At 55.8% G+C, this 11,548-nt stretch overlaps 1 protein-coding gene across 4 annotated transcripts; it reads left to right on the forward strand.

The window, feature by feature from the left end:
• The first annotated feature begins 2,550 nt into the window (after positions 1 to 2,550).
• Positions 2,551 to 10,764, forward strand: Crtc2 (CREB regulated transcription coactivator 2). 4 transcript variants are annotated; one of them, XM_010617321.3, is made up of 13 exons: positions 2,585 to 2,816; positions 2,892 to 3,008; positions 4,345 to 4,406; positions 5,299 to 5,367; positions 5,552 to 5,655; positions 5,731 to 5,760; positions 5,836 to 5,900; positions 5,979 to 6,025; positions 6,140 to 6,384; positions 6,673 to 7,076; positions 9,124 to 9,393; positions 9,774 to 9,960; positions 10,064 to 10,738. In XM_010617321.3, the coding sequence occupies exons 1-13, from the start codon at positions 2,706 to 2,708 to the stop codon at positions 10,282 to 10,284; spliced, it is 1,932 nt and encodes a 643-aa protein (XP_010615623.1). In that variant the 5' UTR covers positions 2,585 to 2,705; the 3' UTR covers positions 10,285 to 10,738. The 4 variants fall into 4 exon arrangements, with proteins under 4 accessions (XP_010615626.1, XP_010615624.1, XP_033614136.1 ...); XM_010617324.3 differs by lacking the exon at positions 10,064 to 10,738 and having other exon boundaries at positions 2,551 to 2,816; positions 9,124 to 9,452; positions 9,774 to 9,942; XM_010617322.3 differs by lacking the exon at positions 5,979 to 6,025 and having other exon boundaries at positions 2,553 to 2,816; positions 6,162 to 6,384; positions 10,064 to 10,764.
• The last annotated feature ends 784 nt before the right edge of the window (positions 10,765 to 11,548 follow it).

Here is an 11,548-nt window from a genome sequence, read left to right on the forward strand (position 1 = left end):
GGTGGGCCCCGCCGCCCGGGAGGCGCGAGTTGAGCGCCGGGGCAGGAAGGCGGATTTCGCCGGCAGACCGCCTCTCGGGAGAGACCCCGGCTTGGGGCCGAGTCCCTATCGCGGGAGTGGGCCAGTAGAATGGTCCCCGACGCCTGGTGGAGGCGGGTGGTCCCTGTGCACCCCTGGCGGAGTCCCCAGGAGGACTGAGCATCCGAGATCTCGGGTCGTGGGCTGGGGAGGATGGCTTGCTTGTCCGTAACCTGGCTTCTTTGAATTCGTGATCTTTTCCAGTCTGGTTTCTCTGCTCCGTCGGGCCACTCTGCGCTTTGGTGCCTACGGGAAAAGGCCTTTCGAGTGGTTTGAAGGAGCAGTGCTGGGTATAGCGGGTCAGGAAGTCCCCTCTTGCGTCCCGTCCCCGTGCTTCCTTTTTCAAATACTTCTGTGGTTTCCTGACGTGAAGGTGAGGTCCTTTGCTCACAGACTGGTACTTAGTGTTTAGTCCTGGCCGCCTTGAAGGAAAGGTAGAGCTTTGAATCCTAAGTGGGTAACCAATGTGCTACAGGTTGTTTGGAGCCCTACGTCTATGTTTGTTGAGCCTTCCAGAGAGATGGATGCTTTCTGGAGTATCTTTGAGAGTCCTTTATTGGTCGGGGATATTCATTCCTAGGAAGCTTGATAAAGAACTTTCAGGCCTCTGCCAAGATGCCTCTGAAGCCCCTCTACTCTTGAGTTCTTGATTCCCAGAACTGGATATCGGAGGGAGCCAGGGCAGGAGTTTGCACAGCTTAGTAGGCAGTCCTAATTTAGGGACACATTATTCTCACAACAGAAGGTGAGGATACTGCAGAGACTCCTCATGGCAAAGACGGGAGGAATTCAAGAGGAGAAGGTGGAACCTAAATACATTTCAAGGACCTTAAGGCTGGCCTGACTGATTGCATCTGGCTGTGACTCTGTGTCTTTGTATGCATCTCCCTTGACTCTTAGTCTTTTTTGTATTTTTCTCCTTGGAGTCTCTAGGGACCACGTGCCCTAGTTGGTGGAAGTCAGAACAGAAGAAGATGGTGGAAAGGCAGATTTGGTGTGTGTGTGTGTGTGTGTGTGTGTGTGTGTGCGCGAGTGCATGTGCATGTGTGCTCATACACGTTCTCATCACCATGAGGATTGAGATCTGTTGACTGCTCCTTTTAGGAGCTGTTGATCACGGTAGGGACAGAAACAAGATGGAAGAGAGACCAATCTCCACCTGACAGCTTGAGGGCCTGCCCCCTGGACTGTGATTTAGCAGAGGCTTGATCCTACAGCTTGAATGTGCAAACTGACAAAGGCTGTGAGAAACTCAAAGCTGGTAGTTCTCCTTCTCGTAGCCCTTACCGTTTGTTCCTCTACTAGTTAACAGTACAGAAGAGCCTAGTGGACAGACTTGGCTGGGGCTTGGGACTCCAAAAACCTTAGCTGGAGATAGAAGACCTGGAGCCCAGCCTGTGGCATGGCCAGCTGGGAGGGATCATGTGAGGCAGACATGGCCACAGGGGCCTATGCCACTGGAAGGTTGGGCTGCCCTATGTATAGTATTAATAGTAGTCGTGAAGTAGCCCAGGGGCCACTGAACTCACTGAGCTGATCTCCTGGAACAGAAGGGCATGTCTGGTGTTGGTTTCTGAGCAACATTGTGACCTTGGAAATTCAGCACACCGCTCCTCAGCTGCCCTCCTCACCATGGCCTTGCCCTGGGTCTATTTATTTGGCTCCTGATAGTGGCTCAACCTTGGGGGAAGCTACTCACCTCTCATCAGGGACGTGAGAGCTGCAGACAAGACTAGCCCCTGTCCGGTTGAGGGATTGGTATCTCACTCCTGCACCGGACGTATCTCTCTCAATCTGGGAGGAGGCCAGGGGTGGCTCTGGCCCAGGCTGGAGTGGGCTTCTGTACCTTCTCCACCCCAATTCTCCAGGCTTCTGCTAACTCAGGGGCTTTAGCATCCTAGAGAAAATGCCCCTTGGTTTTGGCACCACTTTCCTCTTTAGGAGAGCTGTCATCCGTTGGATCTTCCGCTTTGAGAGGTGCGGGCTTTGGTAGCCTCCCGAGGTTAGGCAAGTGGCAGAACCAGAAACCTACACTGTCCAGAGTGGGAAGGGGAGAGGCTGGCAACGATGGAGCTCTTCTAATTCGTGTTGGGCTTGTTCAGAACTGGAAGCAGAGCTGCCCAGAGCACCGTTCCCTGCAGAGGGGCGAGGGTGGGTAGTTTGCACCAGGTCTTGGTGCATCCTTATTCCAGCCCTGGCTTGCTTTCTGTCAGTTATAGTGGTCTCTTGACTTATGAACTCAATCTTTCATGAGGGCTGGTTGTAACTCCTCAAGTTGGTTGTAAGTCAATACAGCTGATACCTGGATGTTTTACCTGGGTACACACTATAGGTAACGAGGCAAATGAAGGGCTGGGGGTTTAGCTCAGCGGCAGCACACCTGCCTCGCAAGTGCATGGTCCTGAGTTTGATCCCCGGTACCAAAAAAAAAAAAAATCAAAAATAAAAAGAGGCAAATGAATCTCACATTAACCTAGAGTACCCAAGTTGTGCGCATGTCAGGCCGGTTGTAACGTGAAGGTCCTCTGTACCTTAAAAGCAGTCGCAGTACATCCTGCTGCCAGGAATGGCAAGGATGACCAGACGAATAGTGCTCAGAACCCTCCCTGATATTCCCGTTCGTCCTCATGTCTCAGTTACAGGCCCAAAAGCTGCGGCTGGCGTACACCAGGAGCTCCCATTACGGTGGCTCTCTGCCCAACGTTAACCAGATCGGCTGTGGCCTGGCTGAGTTCCAGGTGGGTGCACATGGTGGCCATGCTGGGGCAGAGGCTCTGGGCGGCCCCCCACTGACTCACCTGTCACTTTGGCAGAGCCCCCTCCACTCACCTTTGGATTCGTCACGGAGCACTCGGCACCATGGGTTGGTGGAGCGGGTGCAGAGAGACCCCCGCAGAATGGTGTCCCCGCTCCGCCGGTACCCCCGCCACATATCCTTCCCAGAGGCGAGGGAGCCACGGGGTGCTCTGGGGACTCCGAGGCCTGCTGTACCCTTTACCACTCGTGCCTTCACCAGGCTTCCTGTGCCTCCTGATGTCAGCTCGCTGCTGTGCTGTGAGTCCCCCTGCTAAGGGAAGTGTGGTCCCCTCACATCTGTTGTTAGCGTTCTTTTTTTTTTTTTTTTTCCTTTAATACTGGGCATGGAGCCCAAGGCCTGTGTATTGAGCAACATCTGCTGGCCTTTTTTAAAAAATTTTGAATCAGGGTCTCACTAAATTGCCCAGGCTAGGCTTGAACTTCAGCTCCTTCTGCCATAGCCTCCCCGAGTGCTGGGATTATAAGCATGGGCCACCCCACCTGGCTTTTTATCAGCATTCAGTCTCAGAAATTTACACACTTGGGACCCCTAAGCCCTGCCCAGTCTCATAAATCGCTTCAGGCCTGACTCCATTCATTCATGCGTTCACTTAGAGACAGTCTCACTGTGTAGTCCAGGCAGGCCTCAGAGGCACGGCGATCCTCCTGTCTCAGCCTCCCAAGTGCTGAGATCACAGGTGTGAGCCACCATGCCCTGCTGTTTTTTTTTCTTTTTTGGTGGCGATGGGCTGGAACACAGGGTCTTGTGCATATTAGGAAGTGCCCTGCCACTGAGGTAGAAACACTGCTAATTCCTTATCTTTTTTCTTTTGGTACTGAGGGGGATTGAACTCGGGATCTTGCACTTGCGAGGCAAGAGGTGGAACCACTGAGCTAAATCCCCAGCCCTTCTCTTCTGTTCTTTGACCCTACTGTTGTTGTTGTGCTCTGTAGAGGAGAGAGGTATGTGTTTTTTTCCTTTCTATTTCTTTTCTTTCTTGTAGTAGGGATTGAATCCAGAGTTGCTCTACCAACTGAACTACATCTCCATCTGTTTTCTTTTGGCACCGGGGATCGAACTCGGGTCCTTGCGCTTGCACGGCAGGCACCAGAACCACTGAGCTAAATCCCCAGCCCTCCATCTCTTTTTGTTTTGTTTTTTTCTTTTTTTTTGGCACCAGGGATCGAACTCAGGTCCTTGTGCTTGAGAGGCAGGTGGCAGAACCACTGAGCTAAAATCCCCAGCCCTCCACCTCTTTTTAATGTTTGTTTTATTTTGAGACATGATCTCCCTAAATTACCCAGGTTAGGCTTGAACTTGTGGCCCTCCTGCTGTGGCCTTCCAAGTAGCTGAGACCGCACGTTCAGCTCCGGCCGTTTGAGACAAGAATCCGTTGCCTCCTTTAGTCTTCCTCTGGTCTCAATGCCACCATTGCCTCTGCACCTTCTTCCTTAACATGTGCTGTGCACATCGACAGTTCTCCCTACAGCCCTGCCTACCTGTCTCCTCCCCCCGAGTCCAGCTGGAGAAGGTGAGTCCGGGGCAGGCGAGTCTCTGGCCACCGCCAGGACACGGCCTCCTCTCTGCGGCAGTGGAGTAGGTGGTCAGAGTCCAGTCTGGGCCGTGTTGACACGAGTGGCCCAGCCCCGTCCAGCCAGAGTGGGGCCAATGCAACTGTGGCCAGGCTGGGGTGTGGGAGTGGGGGAGGGTGCCCCTGCCGGGGTGGCTGCCGACGTAGGCCTGGGCACTATGACCCGGCGGAGCTGCTGGGCCCCGACTCTCCCATTCCGCCCACCCCTGCCGAGGACTGAGGCATTGCCTGGGTGGCAGCATCAGAAGACCCGAAGGAAAAGGCATGGTCCTCGATGCCCAGCCCCTCCACTTGTGCTTCGGCTGCCCAAGCCCTGGGCTGCCTTCTGTCCATTGCCAGCCTTTTCCTCTCCGCTTTCTTTGCCCTTTTAAACGTTAATTAGTCCATGCTTGGAGTGTGCGATGACTGCGTTCGTTCGGGGAGTCGAACCTGTGCGCAGCGCACCTTACTTCCCTTCCCTCCCTTCCCCACCCTGCATCGCAGTCCCCTCCCCGCAGCACTCAAGGGGCTGAGGGAGAAAGGTCCCTACGGCTTGAGGCCGTCCTGGGCTGCATGGTGAGATGCTGCCTCAGAAAAGCAAAAACAACTATGACAACACATTTGCAAAAGGTTTACTTTCCTATTATCTGTCCTCCACTTTGCTCTTTAAATCACTTTTAGTTTGGGTTTCTCATATAAGAGAAACCATGCTATATTTCAACTTCTGTGCCTGATTCATTGTACTTGACATTATGGTCTCCAGGTGCATCTATTTGCCTACAAACGACTCACAGTTTTCTTTTTTACGGCAGAGTAGTACTCCATTGTTTAATGACTCTGTTTTCCACCCCAGGACAATGCCCTGGGCCAATTTCCCTGCAGAGAAAGGACAGCTGTTTCGACTGCCCTCTGCACTTAACAGGTGAGACCTTTGCCTTCTTTAGCCCTTCTCTTTGCATTTGTTTTTTGTGCTTGTGAGGCAGGCAGTGGAACCGCTGAGCTAAATCCCAGCCCTCAGCCTGTCTCTTATCTCTACTTTCCGGGGCACTACTCCCTCACCCGCACCCAATTCTGTCACCGCTGCCCGTTCGTGTCCACTCGTGCAGGACCAGTTCCGACTCTGCCCTTCACACGAGCGTGATGAACCCCAGCCCCCAGGACACTTACCCGGGTCCCACACCCCCCGGCGTCCTGCCTAGCCGCCGCGGAGGTGAGTGCCGAGTCCTTGGGCTGGGTGCCCATGAGAGGCGAGCGGACACCACAGCCAGCTCACTCCTCCCTGCAGGTTTTCTGGATGGTGACATGGATGCAAAAGGTACACGCTCTTCCCTGCCTGAGGGTTTCCGGGCCCTCCTCCGGCCGCCCCAGTCATCAGCCTTTCCATTTCAAGTCCCTGCGGTGGAGGAGAGCCCGTCGGACGACAAGAGCCTGCTGCAGCCCTGGGATGCCAAGAAGGTGGGTGTGGCCGCGTCCCTCCCGCTTCCCAGCGCCTCATTTCCTACCTCGTGTCCCCATCGTTCCTTCTCTTCCCAGCTGTCCTCGTCCTCCCGACCGCGGTCCTGCGAAGTGCCCGGAATTAAGTAAGTGTCCCTGGAAGGTCCGTGCGAGCGGGAAGTCCTAGCCTGGGTGTCTCCGTGTGTGCTCCCTGCCACTGTCCCAGGCATTTGCCTCTGCCTCTCTCTGCCTTGCCCCAGCATCTTCCCGTCTCCTGACCAGCCCGCCAGTGTGCCCGTCCTCCCGCCTGCCATGAGCACGGGCGGCTCCCTGCCCGACCTCACCAACCTGCACTTCCCGCCGCCGCTGCCCACGCCCCTGGACCCTGAGGAGGCGGCGTACCCCGGCCTGAGCAGCGGCGGCAGCACCTCCAGCCTGACCCACACCATGACCCACCTGGGCATCAGCGGAGGTCTGGGCCTGGGCCCCGGCTACAGTGTGCCGGGTGAGTGGTGGACCGGCTCCGGCTGCTGCCTTTCCAGAGGGAGGAAGAGGCGGGACACTGCGGCCGGCCTGCGCCCTGTGATCCCTCCCTGCCCCGGTGTTCTCTGGTGTGAGGTGTGAGGATGGGTAGGTGTGGCTTTCCCCAGAAAGCCGATGGAAAGCAGCCGCCAGGTGGGGAGTCTTGCTGGCAGGGACAGCGTAGGGAGGGCGTCCTGTTGCCACCTCCATGCAGAGGGGCCCACTTCTCATCAGTAATGTTGGCATCTCTGGTTTTTATCTGTGCCTGCAGGACTTCATTCACCTCTCAACCACCCCTCCCTTCAGTCCTCCCTGAGCAACCCCAACCTTCAGGCTTCCTTGAGCAGTGCCCAGCCCCAGCTCCAGGGCTCCCACAGTCACCCCTCCCTGCCCGCCTCCTCCCTGGCTCGCCACGCACTGCCTGCCGCCTCCCTGGGCCACCCGTCACTCAGCGCCCCGGCCCTCTCTTCCCCCATTGCCTCCTCCGCTTCCTCTCCCACCCTGGGTGCCCCCCCTTACCCAGCTTCTGCCCCTGGGGCCTCCCCTCGCCACCGCCGAGTGCCCCTCAGCCCCCTGAGTTTGCCCGCGGGCCCCGTGGATGCCAGAAGGTCCCAACAGCAGCTGCCCAAACAGTTCTCGCCAACAATGTCACCCACCTTGTCTTCCATCACTCAGGTATGCGTGGCTGCCCTCCCTGTGTGTCCGCCTCCCCTTCCTGCCCCATTCTCTCCGCCTACGCCTTCCCTCCGATACTTCTGCCCCACTCCCTGCACCCCTCACACCCCATCAATCCTGTGTCCACGGCTCCACCCGTGTCCATCTGTCTCTCTTGCTATGGGTGCAAACTCTAGGGTTAAGACTTCCAGTTTAAATCCTGGCCCTGCCTCATATTAGCCATCTCCTTTAACGAGTTATTTGATTTCTGTGAGCCTCATTTATATGACACAGGTAGTTTTGTAGGCATCCAATGCAATAACAAACATAAAGTATTTAGAAGCCAGGTGTGGTGGTACACATCTGTAACCCCAGCATTCTGGGAGGCTGAGGCAGGAGGATCACAAGTGTGAGCCCAGCCTGGCAATTTAGTGAGACCCTGTCCCCCCAAAAAAGAAGGGACTGAGAATGTAGCTTAGTGCTCCCTAGGTTCAAACTGCAAAAATAAGTAAATAAAGTACTTAGGATCATGCCTAGCACAGGCACAAGCTGAGTAGACAGCAGTATACCCTTTCCTTCCTTCCTTTTCTGTTTCTTTTTTGGTGGTGCTGGGGATTGGAACCTTTGACTGTTTTTTTTTTTTGAGACAGGGTCTCACTATGTAGTTGAGACTGCCCTGGAACTCACTATGTAGCCCAGGCTGGTTTCCAACTCACAGGGATCCTCCTGCCTGAGCCTCCCAAGTGCTGGGATTACAGGTGTGCGCCACCACGCCTGGCTGTTTTTTGTTTTGATGGGCTGGGGATTGCAGCTCAGTGGTTCTGCGCCTGTATGGCATGCATAAAGTCTGAGTTCAATCCTGGTACTGAAAACAAAGGAAAGAAAGGAAGGAAGGAAGGAAGGAAAACAGGCTGTCGCTAAATAATTGCTCAGCCTGGGTTTGAATTTATGATCCTCCTGCCTCAGCCTTCTATAGTGGTGGGAATACAGGCATGCACCATCATGCCTGGCTTCCTGTCCTCTGCTTGTCTTTTTTTTTTTTTTTTTTTTTTTTTTTTTTTTTTTTTGGTACCAGGGATCAAACTTGGGATCTTGTGCTTATGAGGCAGGCAGTGACACCATTGAGCTAAATCCCTGTCCTTTTCTTGGTTTTTAATCCCTGGGCCTCTGCCCTGTCCCATTGGCCCTCCTTTCATAGAATTCAGAGCCCAACCCCTTTATAGTTTAGATGAGGAAACTGGCCCAGAGGGAAAGGTGCCTCCCCAGGTTTACACAGCAAGTCAGGAAGAGTTGGGTTTGGAACTCCAAAACTCTTTAGGGTATCTTTCTTGATGCTAAATTTTTTTTTTTTTTTGGTACCGGGGATAGAACTTGGGACTTTGCACTTTCGAGGCAGGCGGCGGAACCACTGAGCTAAATCCTTGCCCCTAATGCTAAAATTCTTAGCTCTTCTCTCCCTCCTCATCCTTGTTTCTTTTATTTATTTATATATCAGGGATCAAACTCAGGACCTTGCACTCTGAGGCAGGTGCAGTGCCACTGAGCTAAATCCCCGGCCCCTTCTTTTTAGACGTTTTTTTCTTTTCCTTTTGCTGTTTCCTCTCCCCTTCCCCTTGACCCTAATGTGCTTCTTCCTGGCGCCCTCCTTTCTCCTCCTCCTCCTCCCTCCTGTGCCTGGAATGTGTGCTCTGTGTTCCATCTTATCCTCTCCTGCAGGGAAGCCCGAGGCCAGGCCAGGCCCGCTCCCAGCGCTGGTGCGAGGCAGCTTCCCTGCCTCCTGCTGCCCTTGCTTCTCCCCCACTCCCTCTGGCCTCCTCCAGCTGCGCCATGGCTGTGGTGTCAGCAGGCACCGGCGCTTGTTCCTGCTACGGGTGCCACAGTTGAGGAGCATTTGCTGCCCCGTGGGCCTTGCTCAGCACTATTGACTGTGCCGACCCAGGGCCGGCCAATGGGGACTGTGCTGTTTGTGTTCAGAGTGGGTGCAGCTTAGCGTGGGAAGCTCTGACTGAGAGCTCCTCAGGGGCACACTGAAGGCTGAGTGTCCCCCTTTTTCCCCGCTTCTTTTCAGGGCGTCCCCCTGGACACCAGTAAACTGTCTGCTGACCAGCGGCTGCCCCCCTACCCATACAGTCCCCCGAGCCTGGTCCTCCCTACCCAGCCCCCCACCCCAAAGCCTCCGCAGCAGCCAGGGCTGCCCTCTCAGGCCTGCTTAGTGCCGCCCTCAGCCGGGCAGCCCCCAGGCAGGCAGCCTCATTATGGGACCCCATACCCTTCGGGGTCCAGTGGACGCACGCAGCAGGCTTACCACCGGCCAGGAAGCAACTTCCGCCTGGGGAATGTGAGTGCTGCTCCGCACTCCGGCGGGGGTGTCGCTGTGGACGGAGGTGGGGGGAGAAGGTATTCCCTACCTCGCCCTAGGTGAACAGCACCGCCAGCTTGGGGCTCCTGTCTTCCTGCGTTTGACCCCTCCTCCTACCCCTCTGTTTCTGCTCAGCTTGCTCTTTGGTGATTCCCGCCTTGACCCGTTCTCCTCCCGGCATGCACATGCTCTGGCCCAGCAGGTACGGTGCCCATGCCGACTCCGGGCCCTGTGCTCGCTTCTGCTCTGCTTGCTGCCGCCTCCCTCTGTCTGCACCTCCATTCTCTGGTGGATGAAGATGGCTAGGCAAAGGGGCAGACTTGTCAGGAGCCTTTCTCAAGGTCTCTCTGTGTCCATAGCTGGAGCCGTTCAGTATGGAGACTCCAACGACCAGCCTGGTGCTGGATCCCCCTGGCTTTTCCGAAGGGCCTGGATTTTTAGGGGGTGAGGGGCCAGCAGGTGGCCCCCAGGATCCTCACGCTCTCAACCATCAGAACTTAACCCACTGTTCCCACCATGGCTCAGGACCTAACCTCATCCTCACAGGTGAGGCGGTGTGGGGTGGCGGGAGCAGGAGGCGGCAGTGATCCCCGCTCACCCGGGAGGCAGCAAAGGGCATGGGGTCCTCACCCTACTCTTCTGCCCACAGGAGACTCCTCCCCGGGTTTCTCAAAGGAGATCGCAGCAGCCCTGGCTGGAGTTCCTGGCTTTGAGGTGTCGGCAGCTGGGCTGGAGCTGGGGCTGGGGCTGGAAGATGAGCTGCACATGGAGCCACTGGGCCTGGAGGGGCTAAACATGCTGAGTGACCCCTGCGCCCTGCTGCCCGACCCTGCCGTGGAAGACTCCTTCCGCCACGACCGGCTGCAGTGAGGGCCTCCCACACCCCTTTCCACCCCACCCCTCGCTGTCCCTTCCTCCTTCCCCTGGCCAGTAGACTCCACTCTGCCCCCGGATTCTCTTTCTGACTCAAATGAAGGATTCTGAGAATAAGAAAGGGCAAGGGGTTTGTCCAGGTGGCTCCTGGATTCTGCCGAAGGGTGGCCTGGGGGAGCTCAAGGGAGGCCTGAAGCACTTGTAACTTTGGAAACGTCTGTTTGGAGGCCAGAGCCTGTTGGACAGCAGGGGTGGAGGGGACCCTGGAGGCAGGGATGGTCTGGACACCTAGGGGTGGGCAGCGCCAGCCCCTCCTCACCACTCTTCCCCTTGCAGTGGAGAGAGCCAGAGTGGATGTTATTTTTTATTAAATATATTATATGTTAATAAAAAAATCCTGTCAAAGCCTTGGTGTGGTTTGGCTACTACTGTTTGGTGTACAGCTGGAGATCAGGGAGTTCCTAAGCCACAAACCCTCTCAAGCTTTTTGCGTCTTTTCAGCACTACTGTGTTTTGTGGAAGCCCTGTCAGCCTGAGAATTTATACCTCAGATTGTTGTGGGGCCACAGGGTGGATGCAGCGTCTGTGACAGCAGGGTGTCACGTCATGTGCCCTCCCGTCGGGGGCTCTGCTTAGATAGCATATGGTTATCTTTTTTTTTTTTTGGGTATGGGGAATCGAACTCAGGATCTTGTACTTCCAAGGCCAGGTGGCGGCATCACTGAGCTAAATCCCCGGCTTAGATAGCATATGGCACAGGGGACCCTGGCTGGCTAGATGAGTGACCTCTTCCTCAGCCTCTGGCTTGGCTTCGGAGAAGGGACCTAACGGCTGCCTCCAGGAGTGTCTCCTGGCTCGCGATTGCTGTCCTTTACCGCTCAGCCCCCGCCCCCGTGCACGAATCCACCTCGTCCCTACTCCTCTTATCCGAGTTTTAATTCAGCAGATCCTGCTTACCAACCATGTCTCGAAGACGTGTCCTCATTCGACAGTTTGCCGCCCCTTGCTGCCCCTTCGCAGTTTCTGCACCTCCGTGCTGTTCCACGCCCCACAGTCCTGGCCTCTCCCCTTCCTCTTTACAAAACTTGTTTCCAGAAAAGAGAACTGAGAGTTTCTGGTTCTGGTCTGGAGGGAACGCAGTGTACCCTAAACCTGAAAGTAGGGGAGCCAACTGGGACCCCCAGGTCCGGCCTGCACTGCGCATCTGACCGTGGGACCCGGCCGCCCGCCGGGGTCAGTGCCAGGCGGCTCCGGGCGGAGG

Source organism: Fukomys damarensis, unplaced genomic scaffold (assembly GCF_012274545.1).
Source record: "Fukomys damarensis isolate Sample0158 unplaced genomic scaffold, DMR_v1.0_HiC HiC_scaffold_33, whole genome shotgun sequence".
Lineage (NCBI taxonomy): Eukaryota > Metazoa > Chordata > Mammalia > Rodentia > Bathyergidae > Fukomys > Fukomys damarensis.